At 46.4% G+C, this 11,782-nt stretch overlaps 2 protein-coding genes across 3 annotated transcripts; both read left to right on the top strand.

Moving 5' to 3' along the window:
- The first annotated feature begins 236 nt into the window (after positions 1 to 236).
- Positions 237 to 4,406, top strand: LOC104318014 (arylamine N-acetyltransferase, pineal gland isozyme NAT-3). Its single transcript, XM_009919100.2, has 2 exons — positions 237 to 422; positions 3,513 to 4,406. The coding sequence occupies exon 2, from the start codon at positions 3,520 to 3,522 to the stop codon at positions 4,402 to 4,404; it is 885 nt and encodes a 294-aa protein (XP_009917402.2). The 5' UTR covers positions 237 to 422; positions 3,513 to 3,519; the 3' UTR covers positions 4,405 to 4,406.
- Positions 301 to 11,777, top strand: LOC104318015 (arylamine N-acetyltransferase, liver isozyme). 2 transcript variants are annotated; one of them, XM_069793370.1, is made up of 2 exons: positions 301 to 422; positions 10,878 to 11,777. In XM_069793370.1, exon 2 carries the CDS (start codon positions 10,883 to 10,885, stop codon positions 11,771 to 11,773), a length of 891 nt encoding a protein of 296 aa, XP_069649471.1. In that variant the 5' UTR covers positions 301 to 422; positions 10,878 to 10,882; the 3' UTR covers positions 11,774 to 11,777. The 2 variants fall into 2 exon arrangements, with proteins under 2 accessions (XP_069649471.1, XP_009917403.1); XM_009919101.2 differs by lacking the exon at positions 301 to 422 and adding an exon at positions 7,219 to 7,390.
- The last annotated feature ends 5 nt before the right edge of the window (positions 11,778 to 11,782 follow it).

Below are 11,782 nucleotides of genomic sequence, written 5' to 3'. Positions count from 1 at the left end.
ACCCAAGTGCATTCAGCTAGCTACTGAAACAAAAAAATACCCTTTTTGTCAGAGCCCAAGCTAGCCATTGCAAAAAGCATGAAACAAATGCAAATGAGAAGCAGACTCTGCTCTAATAACGACTAGGTTTTGCATGCGTGTTGAATCAGTACTGTTGGTTTTGCTTGCTCACTGCAGCTCTCGTGCTCCACCCTTCTGGTTTATTTGTGTTTTTTTTTTTTCTTCCAGCTTTTGCAATCTGACAGACGCGGGTGAAAGCAAGTCAAGAGAAAAGACGTTCCCCTGAAAAGGAGCTGGAGAGCAGCCCTCAAGCCCTGTCTGCGCTAGGTGAAGGAGAGCCAGCCAGCCACACCACTGGCTTTAGCCTAAACCCACCCCCCCTAAGACGCCGAGATACACTAGTGGTTGAACTGATTTTCCAGGTAAGACTTTCTTTTTTTAAACCCTGAATCTTGGTGGCGGAGCGCACCCTAACCAGGAAGTTAAATGTCTTTGAACACAAAACACGGCAAAAAAATGGTGTAATGACAGAGCGGGGAATGAATGCTCAGCTGCTCGGTGTAATAGATACACTGGTTTATTTACTCAGCAGTCTCGAGCAGATGGGGCATTCGTGCTGTCTGACTTATTTCAGATACCACACTTGAAAGAGCCTTATAAACTCCCACAAGAGATGGACAGACAGACAGGAAAACCCCACACCAAGGTTTTCCCTTTAAGTAAAAGTTACTGTAAGTGTTTTGCCTGCTGTGATAAAGTGAAAGAAAGGGAGAAAGAAAGGGAAAAACAGCTGGTGACGCCGGCTTAAAGTTCACACGGCAAGAACTATGTTTCTGCCAAGTTTTCAAAAATGAATAGAGTTGTAGTTCTGGGGCTTTGGGGAAAAGTTTGGGAATGAGCCAAAAGCTGAACAAATAGAATCTCCCAAATAATCATCTGATGCTCTTAACCTGATGGTAGATCATTCAGGCCTGCTTGTTAGATGTCAGAGATGTGGCAGTGGCCATAATGCAATAGTTACAGATTTCTGTTACGCTTCTAACCTAGGAAATGTGGGTAGTCAAAACCGGGTGTATTGGGCTTGCGTGGCAAGGTTGGGTGTTTTTTTTTGGGTGGAGGGGGCTACAGGGATGGCTTCTACAAGAAACTGCTAGAAGCTTCCCCTATATCCGACAGAGCCAATGCCAGCCGGCTCCAAGACGGACCCACCGCTGGCCAAGGCTGAGCCCATCAGTGACGGTGGTAGCGCTTCTGGAAGAACAGATTTAAGATGGAAAAAAAGTTGCTGGGGCACAGAAACTGCAGCCAGAGAGAGGAGTGAGAAGATGTAAGAGAAACAACTTTGCAGACCCCCAGGTCGGTGAAGAAGGAGGGGGAGAAGGTGCTCCAGGCGCCGGAGCAGAGATTTCCCTGCAGACCATGGAGGTCCACGGTGGAGCAGATCTCCACCTGCAGCCCGGGGAGGACCCCACAGTGGAGCGGGTGGGTGCCCGAAGGAGGCTGTGACCCCGTGGGAAGCCCACGCTGGAGCTGGCTCTTGGCAGGACCTGCAGCCCCATGGAGAGAGGAGCCCGCGCTGGAGCAGGTTTTCTGGCAGGACTTGTGACCCCACGGAGGACCCACGCTGGAGCAGTGTGCTCCTGAAGGACTGCACCCCGTGGAAGGGACCCACGCCGGAGCAGTTGGATGCCCCCAAAGACGGCCGTGACTCCACGGGAAAGCCCGTGCTGGAGCAGTCTGTTCCTGAATGACTGCAGCTCGCAGAAAGGACTCACGCTGGAGAAGTTGGTGGAGGACTGTCTCCCACGGGAGGGACCCCACGCTGGAGCAGGGGAAGAGTGAGGAGTCCTGCCCCTGAGGAGGAAGGAGCGGCAGAGACAACGTGTGATGAACTGACCGTAACCCCCATTCCCCGTCCCCCTGCGCCACTGGGGTGGAAGAGGGAGAGAAAATCGGGAGTAAAGTTGAACCTGATAAGAAGGGAGGGGTGGAGGGAAGGTGTTTTAAGATTTGGTTTTATTTCTCACTACCCTACTCTGGTCTGATTGGTAATAAAGTAAGTTAATTTTCCCCAAGTCGAGTCTGTTTTGCCCGTGATGTAATTGGTTGAGTGATCTCTCCCTGTCCTTATCTCGACCCACAAGCCTTTTGTTATATTTTCTCTCCCATGTCCAGCTGAGGAGGGGGAGTGATAGAGCGGCTGCGTGGTGCTTAGTTACCAGCTGGGGTTAAACCACGACACTGGGTCACCCTCTGCTTCTGCCACGATATTGTGCCAGATGGAAATTTTTCATTTTCATTCCTTTGTTTATATGCTGAAAGTATCTTTCCAAAGTTCCCATACAATTTCATCAAATTGAGAATTTAACCCTGTAGGAACAGTTAGGACTTTTCTTATGATTTTACCTTAAGAATTGTATACAGGAACTTGAGAACATTTTGGGACCTCTCGGGTCAGTAATCTGAGCAACATTGCTCCATACTCAGAGATGTCTGAAATTCCGCAGTGCCTGCGCAGGAATAACAAAAGTACTTGGCTACATCAAAATCCCTTTCTTGTTTCCTTACCATCAAGGGCTGCAAGGGCTCGAGCTGCTTTCCACCCCCGTGTTTGTGAAACACAGCCTCCGGCTGAGCCCTTCTGCCGTGGACGGGGGGTGATGCCTGGTCCCTTACTCACGGGCAGGCACCCGCTGCTGGGGAGACTGAGTTGAAGAAGCAAATGCATCCCCCAAAATGATGCCAGAAAATGTGAAATCTCCTGAAACTTGTAGTTTTGGCCCAAACTTTAGTTTTCTCCTGCTGCTGGCGTAGGGCTGTGATCAGCAGAGCTGGAAAGCTAAGCTGTGCTGCTGGGAGGCGGCTCACAGCAGCTGCAGCAAAAAATCTCCCACGGCCTTTTCTGCCCTAAAAAAAAAATCTTTCTGCGCTCCAGGTCACATCTGCTACCGCCAGCATGGAGAGCAGGAGCAGGTGAGGCCAGCTCGTGCCAGGCTGCCTAAATAATAGAGGAAATACCACGGCAGGGCATATTTATTTCAGATTTGGTTTCAGAGGAGGCTCTGGATTGCTCCGCAAGAGTGGGAGGTTTGTTTTCTGCTTCCGCTTTGCTGAGTCAAACCGCAAGTAATGTGGTTCAGATCTGGAGAGTCTCAGTTCCTATAATTTCTAACAGGGAAACAGCGCTGGTACTGTTTTTCTTCCTTCCTATGGAGATTTGTAGCTTTGCCGGGCAGGAGCTCTCTACTGAAATGTGCTTAGCACGGCTGGAGCCTCTCATCACAGCTGTAAAGAAACAATTAAAAATAACATTTGTGCTCATCAGCAGTGTCCCATTGGCTTCCCTTGGTGCTAATACTCACGCTCAGCTGCCTTTGGTAGGGCTGTTAGTCAAATCCTGCTCCTCTTCTGAGCAGGCTGCCCATACTGATGAGCACCCTGTTATAAGGGATGGGGAAGATCCTTCCGTCACTTCTTACACAATCTATTATTTTTTTCCACCCTTCTCTCAGAGGCGGCATGGACATCAAGGAATATTTTGCCAGAACTTCTTACCAGGGCTCCTATGATAAGCTGGACCTGGCTACCTTGACGGATATATTGCAGCACCACATCCGAGCAGTCCCTTTCGAAAATCTCAGCATCCACTGCGGGGAATGCGTTGAGCTAGACCTGGAAGCGGCTTACGACAAGATAGTGAGGAAGAAACGCGGGGGCTGGTGTATGGAAAACAACCAACTTTTATCTTGGGCCCTGAAAACTGTTGGCTACGATGTCACCCTTCTGGGAGCAAAAGTTTATGTCCCGGAGTATGACGTGTATGCACCCGAAATGGATCATCTGCTGCTGAAAGTGGTGCTTGGCGACAAATCCTACATCGTGGATGGCGCCTTTGGGATGGCCTACCAGATGTGGCAGCCGATGGAGCTGATTTCTGGGACAGACCAGCCGCAGGCTCCCGGGGTCTTTCGCTTCCTGGAGAAGAGCGGGGTCTGGTACCTCGAGAAGGTGAAAAGGAAGCAGTACACTCCTGACCAACGCGTCTCCGCTTCCCATAACTTGGAAGAAGAAGGCTGCCGTCCAGTTTATCTCTTTACCCTTCAGCCACGAGACATCGAAGAGTTCCGAGCCTGCAACACGCGTCTGCAGACAAAGGAGGCCTCGCTCTTCGTGTCCAAGTCTATCTGCAGCCTGCAGACCACCGACGGCATCCGGGCTCTGGTGGGGTGGAAATTCACCGAGATGAAGTACAATTATAAGGATAATATGGATCTGGTGGAAATCAGAATCCTTGCAGATGAAGAAATAGAGAAAACACTGAAAGAGAAATTCAGTCTAACACTAGACAACAAACTTGTACCCATCAATAGAAGCAGGCCGCATCCATCTGAACTCTTTGCCTGAATTATGTATAATTCAATCCAGTGGCATTACATGCAATCCTTCCCCCTATTTCTGACAAACGCCTAAAGGTTAAGCTTTCTCTTGCCATCTATACCAGTGTAAGGCAGAACATATTAGTATGAATCTGGAAAAAGAAATTGATTTTCACAACTGCTCCTGCATCTCTCTTTGGTTTGGGTACAAATAATTTCTTCCTAGCTCAATCAAATCACTACCCTTCTCTTTGTGCTTAGCTGGAAGCAGACTCTGCCCATTCCCTACTCCTTTCGTCTCTTAAAAGCTTTTCTAAATACACCCAGAGTAGCAGGGTAGAGCGATGGAGCTGTATGTCTCTTTATTACTTTGTGCTGCCACCTGGGGAAAATCGTACCCACCTCTTAAATGAATTCCATATTATTTTTGGACTTTAATAGCCAGAAAAACAAAGACATCCATTGCTGAGTTTGCTCCAGTTAAGCCATAAGCCTGTCCTTTTTGCTCTTGCATTCATAACACCCTCCCGTGCGACAGTCAGACAGTTCCATGCCTGTGCTACACCATGAGAATATTTATGGATGGGCTATTTATGGCCTAAAACTGATGATGAGAAATATTAGTGGACAATTCTGTCTTGGTCCAGAGTTTACATGACTCCTGTTCTCTCAGTGCCATAATCAAAAAGCAGGATTTCTTTGAACTGAAAGCATCTCCCGTGCATTTTGTTTGCTACCACCCGGCAGCAGACTGCTGGGAATACGTGCTCCTCTCGTAAGACTCTACTCTGAGTGTTATTGCACATTAATTATTGTGGCTGAACTCAAATACATGCGCAGAATCATTTTTCTGAAACATTTCTGTTCTACTGAGGATGTGTTTGCAGTGATACTAATTATATTGATATAAGGAGAAACGATGAATCTTAATCAGATACCTAAAGGCTAAGATCCTTAGTATGAGAAATTACTCAAATGTGATCACTTTGCCCTCTGAGAAGATGCTTCATGTTCCTTTATGTACAAATCTTGGAAGCATTACAACTATGCACTCACAATTAAGTAAATTATATAAGTGAATAACAATTAAATAAAAAAATCAAGAATTGTGAAGTAAAACTATTCAGCTGGTTTTTTTCCCCCCCCAATTACAACGTGTATCCCCAAAGTAAAACATTTCATTAATCACTGCGGTTGTCTTGATTATTTGTATGTGCTAGTATTTTGCAGCTAAGGCTTTTAAAAATATAGTAACTCACTGACCCCTTTTTATTTGTTACGTGATATGTGCAGCTTTCTGTAACTAGCAGTTTATAGTTAATAAAAGCTATTCTGCACATTCACAACGTATTTCATAAAGACACTGAGTTCCCCAAATGCCCATCTTCCCAGAGTCAAATGCACCCATATGCGCTTGGCTGCATGTGTGTAATAGTCCCTTTTAGCGCATGAGGCTCCCCCATCCCATAGGGAAATGAAATGTTAATCACTGACCCTGTAGTGGACTGCAGAAAGAAAAGGGGCTTCTTCCAGCATGGACCAGCAGCTTGCAACACAGATTGTCAGAAGAAACTGGCCCAGGATCTGGCTCGTTTGCAAGCTGTATCCTTCTTTGTTCCCCGCGTTAGCGGAAGAGCTAAAGGAGCAAAACTCGGTGGCTTTATCCTTGCGGCAGCCTGGCAGCTGGGGCAAAGCATCGGGATGGAGGTAAAAGCCCAGCCAGGTCTCGCGGAGGTGTGGGGCAGGACAAGGTCCATGCAGAGCCAAGAAGCTCCATCATTTGTGGGAACAGACACGGGAAACACCTAGAAAAGTCTGCGCCCGTTCCTCTCCCTGAGCCTGGATGTTGTGCTTTGGGCTGTTTCATAGGCTCAGGGGAAGGACTAGGGTGTTATGTCCATTGCCCCCCAGATTCAGCATGTGAAGGGCAAACAATAATAGGAAAAACCACTTTCCTTTCAGCTGACTCATCTCCTCGAGCGTGTGCCCCGTCCACCGCTCTGGCTGCTGCCCGCTTTGTGGCACAGCTCAGCGCTTCTGGACCTCCCGCTCAGCCCACCCACGAAAGCAGATTTTATTGCTGAGCAATCGAATGAAGCTCTCTGTTGGAAGGGGAAAAAAAAAAAAAAAAAAGTCTCTTCATCTCAGCTTGCACTAGTTTGCTTTTTCCTTATCACTAACTTTGGAGGCAAATCCTTAAAGGCATAGCAGGCTCGGGGAGCGCAGCGCTCTCTGGGAGGAGCAAACTCACTGCCAAAGGACAGGGCTTCTCTTTGAACCTAAGGGGATTTAAACAGCTAAATGACTTGGCAAATCTGACCTTGTTGCTTTGGGGGTCTGGTATCAGCCACAAAGAATAGCTCAGTGCGGTGTGATTCATTCAACAGTTGTCATCCCCCACCAATAAATCAGTGGCTTCTTGGCTTCGATTACTATCTACCATAAGTCACTTCCTACAGGGATCCAGGCCACACGAGTGTCAAGAACGTAAAATCTGTATCAAAATTTGCACTATTGCTTTGCTGCTTCAGCATGGGTGCAGCCGTGAAGGCGCCCCAGAGACTGAAGCACCTGGGTGACCTGTGGGGTTGAGGATGGGGTTATAACCACTTACAAAAGTTGCTTGAGATACCCGTATTGTATTTCTCCTTTGCACTCCTGGAGGGGTTCAGTTCTAATCAGTAACGCAGGAGGTTAAAATCTACTCAATATGGTAAGAAATTTGAGGACTGGATCTCTTTCAGGCTCTCTGTACAGCACCTAACACAATGAACTGCGTGACAGGGCTTTCTACGCATATGTCAGTACAAATAAACAAATAAAACCATCAGAATATAAAATATTATAAAAGAAGAAATTCTCTCCCCTCTTTTCCTGTTCTGCTGGAGGATAACGCTGTCCCTGCCAGGCAGTAAAGGCAGCCTGGACCTTTAAGAGCAGCAGTTCCCAGTACAACGCTTGCTGGGAACTTCGGAGCAAACTAGGGCGGAAAGCCTGAGCTCGCTGGCTGAGAGGTAAGCAAGCACCCAAGTGTCTGACCTTTAAATTCATCCTGCAGCTGCGGGTCAGACTATTTGGAAAAGCCCACCCCTGTGGGTCCACATACCATGTGCTTAGCACTGCAGGCATATTAGCAAAGTATAAATTACAGCGACCCTGGGGCCAACAGCACAGGTTGCATTGCAAGGACGTTGTCCAAGTACAAAGATCAAGCGCTCGAGATTTAAACTAACCCTTTTATGCTGAGCCAGAGTGTATGAAAACTCCAGCTACTGACTCGCAGTGTAGCTTAAAATCAAACAAATGGTGTAGGCACGTGCAAGAGGATCCAACCTTGGAAGCCTCTCACGAATTTTAGCAGAGAAGAACGGTTCCTAACATTCAGCCTAGTTACGAAAGGACACAGTGATCCCCAGGGATGCTTGCAGACAGGCAGAACCAACGTCTGAATTTCACTACTGTCCTCGTTTCAGCTGGGATAGAGTTAATCTTCTTTCTAGTAGCTGGTATACTGTTATGTCTTGGATTCAGTATGAGAAGAATGTTGACAACAGACTGATGTTTTCAGTTGTTGCCAAGTAGTGTTTATACCAAGTCAAGGATTTTTCAGCTTCTCATGCCCAGCCAGCAAGAGCTGGAGGGGCACAAGAAGCTGGGAGGGGACACAGCCAGGGCAGCTGACCCAAACTGGCCAAAGGGGTATTGCAGATCATGTGACGTCATGCCCGGTATATTATTGCGGGAGAGTTGGTCTGGGGGGATCGCTGCTCGGGAGCTAACTGGGCATCGGTCGGTGAGTGGTGAGCAATTGCATTGTGCATCACTTGTTTTGTATATTCCAATCCTTTTATTATTATTGACATTTTATTATTGTTATTACTATCATTATTAACTTCTTCCTTTCTGTTCTACTAAACTGTTCTGACCTCAACCCATGAGTTTTACCTTTTCTCTTCCAATTCTATCCCCCATCCCACTGGGTGAGGGGGAAGTGAGTGAGCAGCTGTGTGGTGCCTAGTTGCTGGCTGGGGTTAAACCACGACAACTACCCACCAAGCTGCACGAATGCTGAATGAAGCTCGGCTGCCGCAGGAGCAAAAGTAAACAAGGCTGAGATCCCGACTGAGGCTTGAGATACTTGGCAACTCAGTTTTAGAATGCAAACTGTCCCCTGGGGTGAGGGCTTGCTTGCTGCTGCAGCCCTGTTGCTAGCATGGTGGGAATGGTTGTGTCAAGAAGCAAAGCTGCCTCTGGGAAGGCGAGGGAGTAAACACCAGTTTACATAAACGCTCCCTAAGGCCAATGATTTTGTACCACAGCTTTATTATACTTAAACCTCTCTAAGTATTCATTGAGATAAGAGCCCGTTTTGTCAGCCACCACAAGGCTGTCTTTACTATACAGACTTTAAATTGATGAAGGCAGAGAACGCAGAGCTAGGGAAACTGAGGCACGGGCTGCGAATTTCCAAAAAACATGTTTTCCTGAAGCCTCCTTGCCAGCATCCCATGGAAGCTCTCGATGGGGAGGTTGCTCATGGCTGGAAGAGGGGAGCTGGGTATATGCTGCAGTCTCGCCGGGGCGATGGGGACACCCAGACCCAGGAGACAGGTTATACGGAGGGCATCAGGTCTTCTGCTGCTGACCCAGAGCAGGGAATGATTGGTTTTTTTCCTGAAAGCAAATTTCAAGCATATCAGATCCTCCAGGCTAATTAATGGACTTGCTTGGGCCTCTCCTGGTCACAGAGGTTCAGCTTGACACTGTCACAGGGAAAAGGTGCTGCTTCTATCTGGCTATGCAAAATGGCTAAAAGTGGGAATAGAAAGAAAAATGAGGCAGAGGACCACAGGATGAGCTTGCCAGTGTACACGTGTGCTGTCTATTGGGGAGGGAATGGCTTTCTACAACCAGCGTTTCCAAGGAGATCCTGCCAGAGATGAGTGCCCTTGTCCTAAAAAAGGGATGGAAAAAAAACCCATAAAATGCAGTATCAAAGACACATTACTGTTTTTTCATGTAGCCTCTTTGGGTCCTTTTGAAGTGAAAATGTTTATTTCTTATTCCCTTATTGGGATAGTCTTCTATTTTATTACATTTTCCTGTGTTTTTGCATCAGCCAGTCTGAATCCTGGTACCAGTGCAGATCAGGAGCAACACAACTAAGTCAAGTGAGTTGTGCTGCTGGCATCAAAATTGGGGTTAAAGTCTAGAGATTGGGTCATCTGATGTGCTCACCTGCTGGGGTGGGGCTATTTCCACCTACATATTTTAGGTGGGATTTTCAAAAGCTCCCAGCATTCACTTGAGTGCTGGCATGGATATTGGGTCAAACTGCTGGTTGCTCCTAGGGCAGCAGTTGGACCAAAGCTGAGAATAGTCACGGGAAGGTAATCTCTCCCATCTCATCTACAACAAATTATTTTTGGAAAATCCTCCCAGGGAACGTGTGACTGATTTCAAGGAGCAAGAAATCCTGAGACCTTTTGGAAATTAATACAGTCCTTAGCAGATTGTGAATTGTTCTGGAAAACAAACACCCTTGCATGGAAAAAAGCCAAATTAAATCTAAATTAAAGGAGAAAGAAATCCTTGCAGATACCAGATGAGTCAGTGGATTAGAAGTGTTACAGGGAACCTTTTGCATCTTGGCCACACAGCCAGTACCAATGGTGGTCTCTTTCAGCTAATGAAAGGAAAAGGGATCAGAGACATGAACACACAAAATAGATCCAATAATCTGAGCTGACACTAAGGCCTTTGTTTTGTAAAAGATGGTAAAAGAAACCAAAAGCCGCTGAATATGCCGTGAATGTATCCTTAGTAATTATCAATTTCTCTGACCCTTAGGTTAGAAAAATTAAGTTCCTTCCTTTTAACAGCCAGGGTCAAAGCTCTCTCTGAACTCCACAGGGAAACTAAAGTGATTAAGAAAACAACAATCTACTTCACGTAGATGCTTGTCTAAAATGGTGGCACACTGAGATGTTAATCCCAGTTAACTAAAGCCACGAATGTAAAACCTTCCAGTTAAATTACCTGTGGGATAAATAAAGAATTGCTTACCTGTTACGGTAAAAGAAACAGTAAGAAATTGCTTTGAATTTTATGCCGGTATGGTGTAGCAGCTTTTCTGCAAACCTGTTTGTCAGTTTTATAAATTTTTTGTCATGTGGGACCCTCATCCAGGGACAGAGACTCTGTTGTGCCACGTGCCGTGTCTTCCCATAGGAAAGACATCCACCTGGCTTGAAGGCAACATCTGAGAGAGAGAAAGCATTACTGTCACTTGCTCCTATCCTCGTCTCTTTTTTAAGAAATAGAGATGACACAGGCAGGTCTAGCCTGCATTCATCTCCTATCAAGGGCACAGGTTTCTTTCAAATCCTCAATGAAATGGCCTAGGCTACATTTGCAGGCTGGTTAATCTGTGCTACAGAAATAGGAGTAAACCCCTTGAGAGCCGCACAACAGTAACTGGCTATTTTTCTGCTCACACAGGCAAAATGAACATTCAAGAGTATTTAGCAAGAATTTCTTACCATGAGTCCCATCAGGATGCAGACTTGCAAACCTTAACAGTCATCTTCCAGCATCACATCCAGGCAATTCCTTTTGAAAACCTCAGCATGCATTGTGGGGAGACCATCGAACTGGATTTACAATCTATTTACAATAAGATTGTGAGAAAGAAACGTGGTGGATGGTGCCTGGAAAGCAACTACCTTCTGTTTTGGGCCTTGCAAGAATTAGGGTATGACATCTGTATTCTTGGAGGAAACAGTTATGAACCTGCCACGAAGACATACACTTCTGAGATAAATCATATCCTACTGAAGGTGGTGATCAAGGGAAATTCCTACATAGTAGATGCGGCTTTTGGCGGTGCCTACCAGGCGTGGCAGCCATTGATGTTGATTTCTGGGAAGGATCAAGCCCAGACCCCTGGCATCTTCCGCTTCATGGAAGACAACGGCACCTGGTACTTTGAGAAAGTGAAAAGGAAGCATTATATTCCCGAGCAGCAAAGTGTCCCTTTCACTGATACTCCAGAACTGGGGAATATCAGAAAAATATATACATTCACTCTCAAGCCACGACATATAAATGACTTCCAGGAGCTAAATGCATACCTACAAGTGTCTCCAGATAACATACTTAGGAAGAAGTCGATCTGCACTCTCCAAACCACTGAAGGGCTTTATGCCTTAGTTGGATGGACCTTCACTGAGATGAAGTATAACTACATGGAGGACATGGACCTGGTGCAGATCACAACTCTTACAGATGAAGAGGTTGAGAAAACACTGAAAGACAAATTCAATATAGTGCTGGAGAACAAACTCGTACCAGTAAACGTTCGTGGCTTGCCACCTAATTTAGTGGATACAATCTAATTCTAATGC

The sequence above is a fragment of the Haliaeetus albicilla genome, chromosome 10 (genome assembly GCF_947461875.1).
Source record: "Haliaeetus albicilla chromosome 10, bHalAlb1.1, whole genome shotgun sequence".
In the NCBI taxonomy this organism is placed as follows: Eukaryota; Metazoa; Chordata; class Aves; order Accipitriformes; family Accipitridae; genus Haliaeetus; species Haliaeetus albicilla.
Note: the sequence above shows the minus strand (reverse complement) of the source record. Positions and strands in the feature narration are given on the sequence as shown.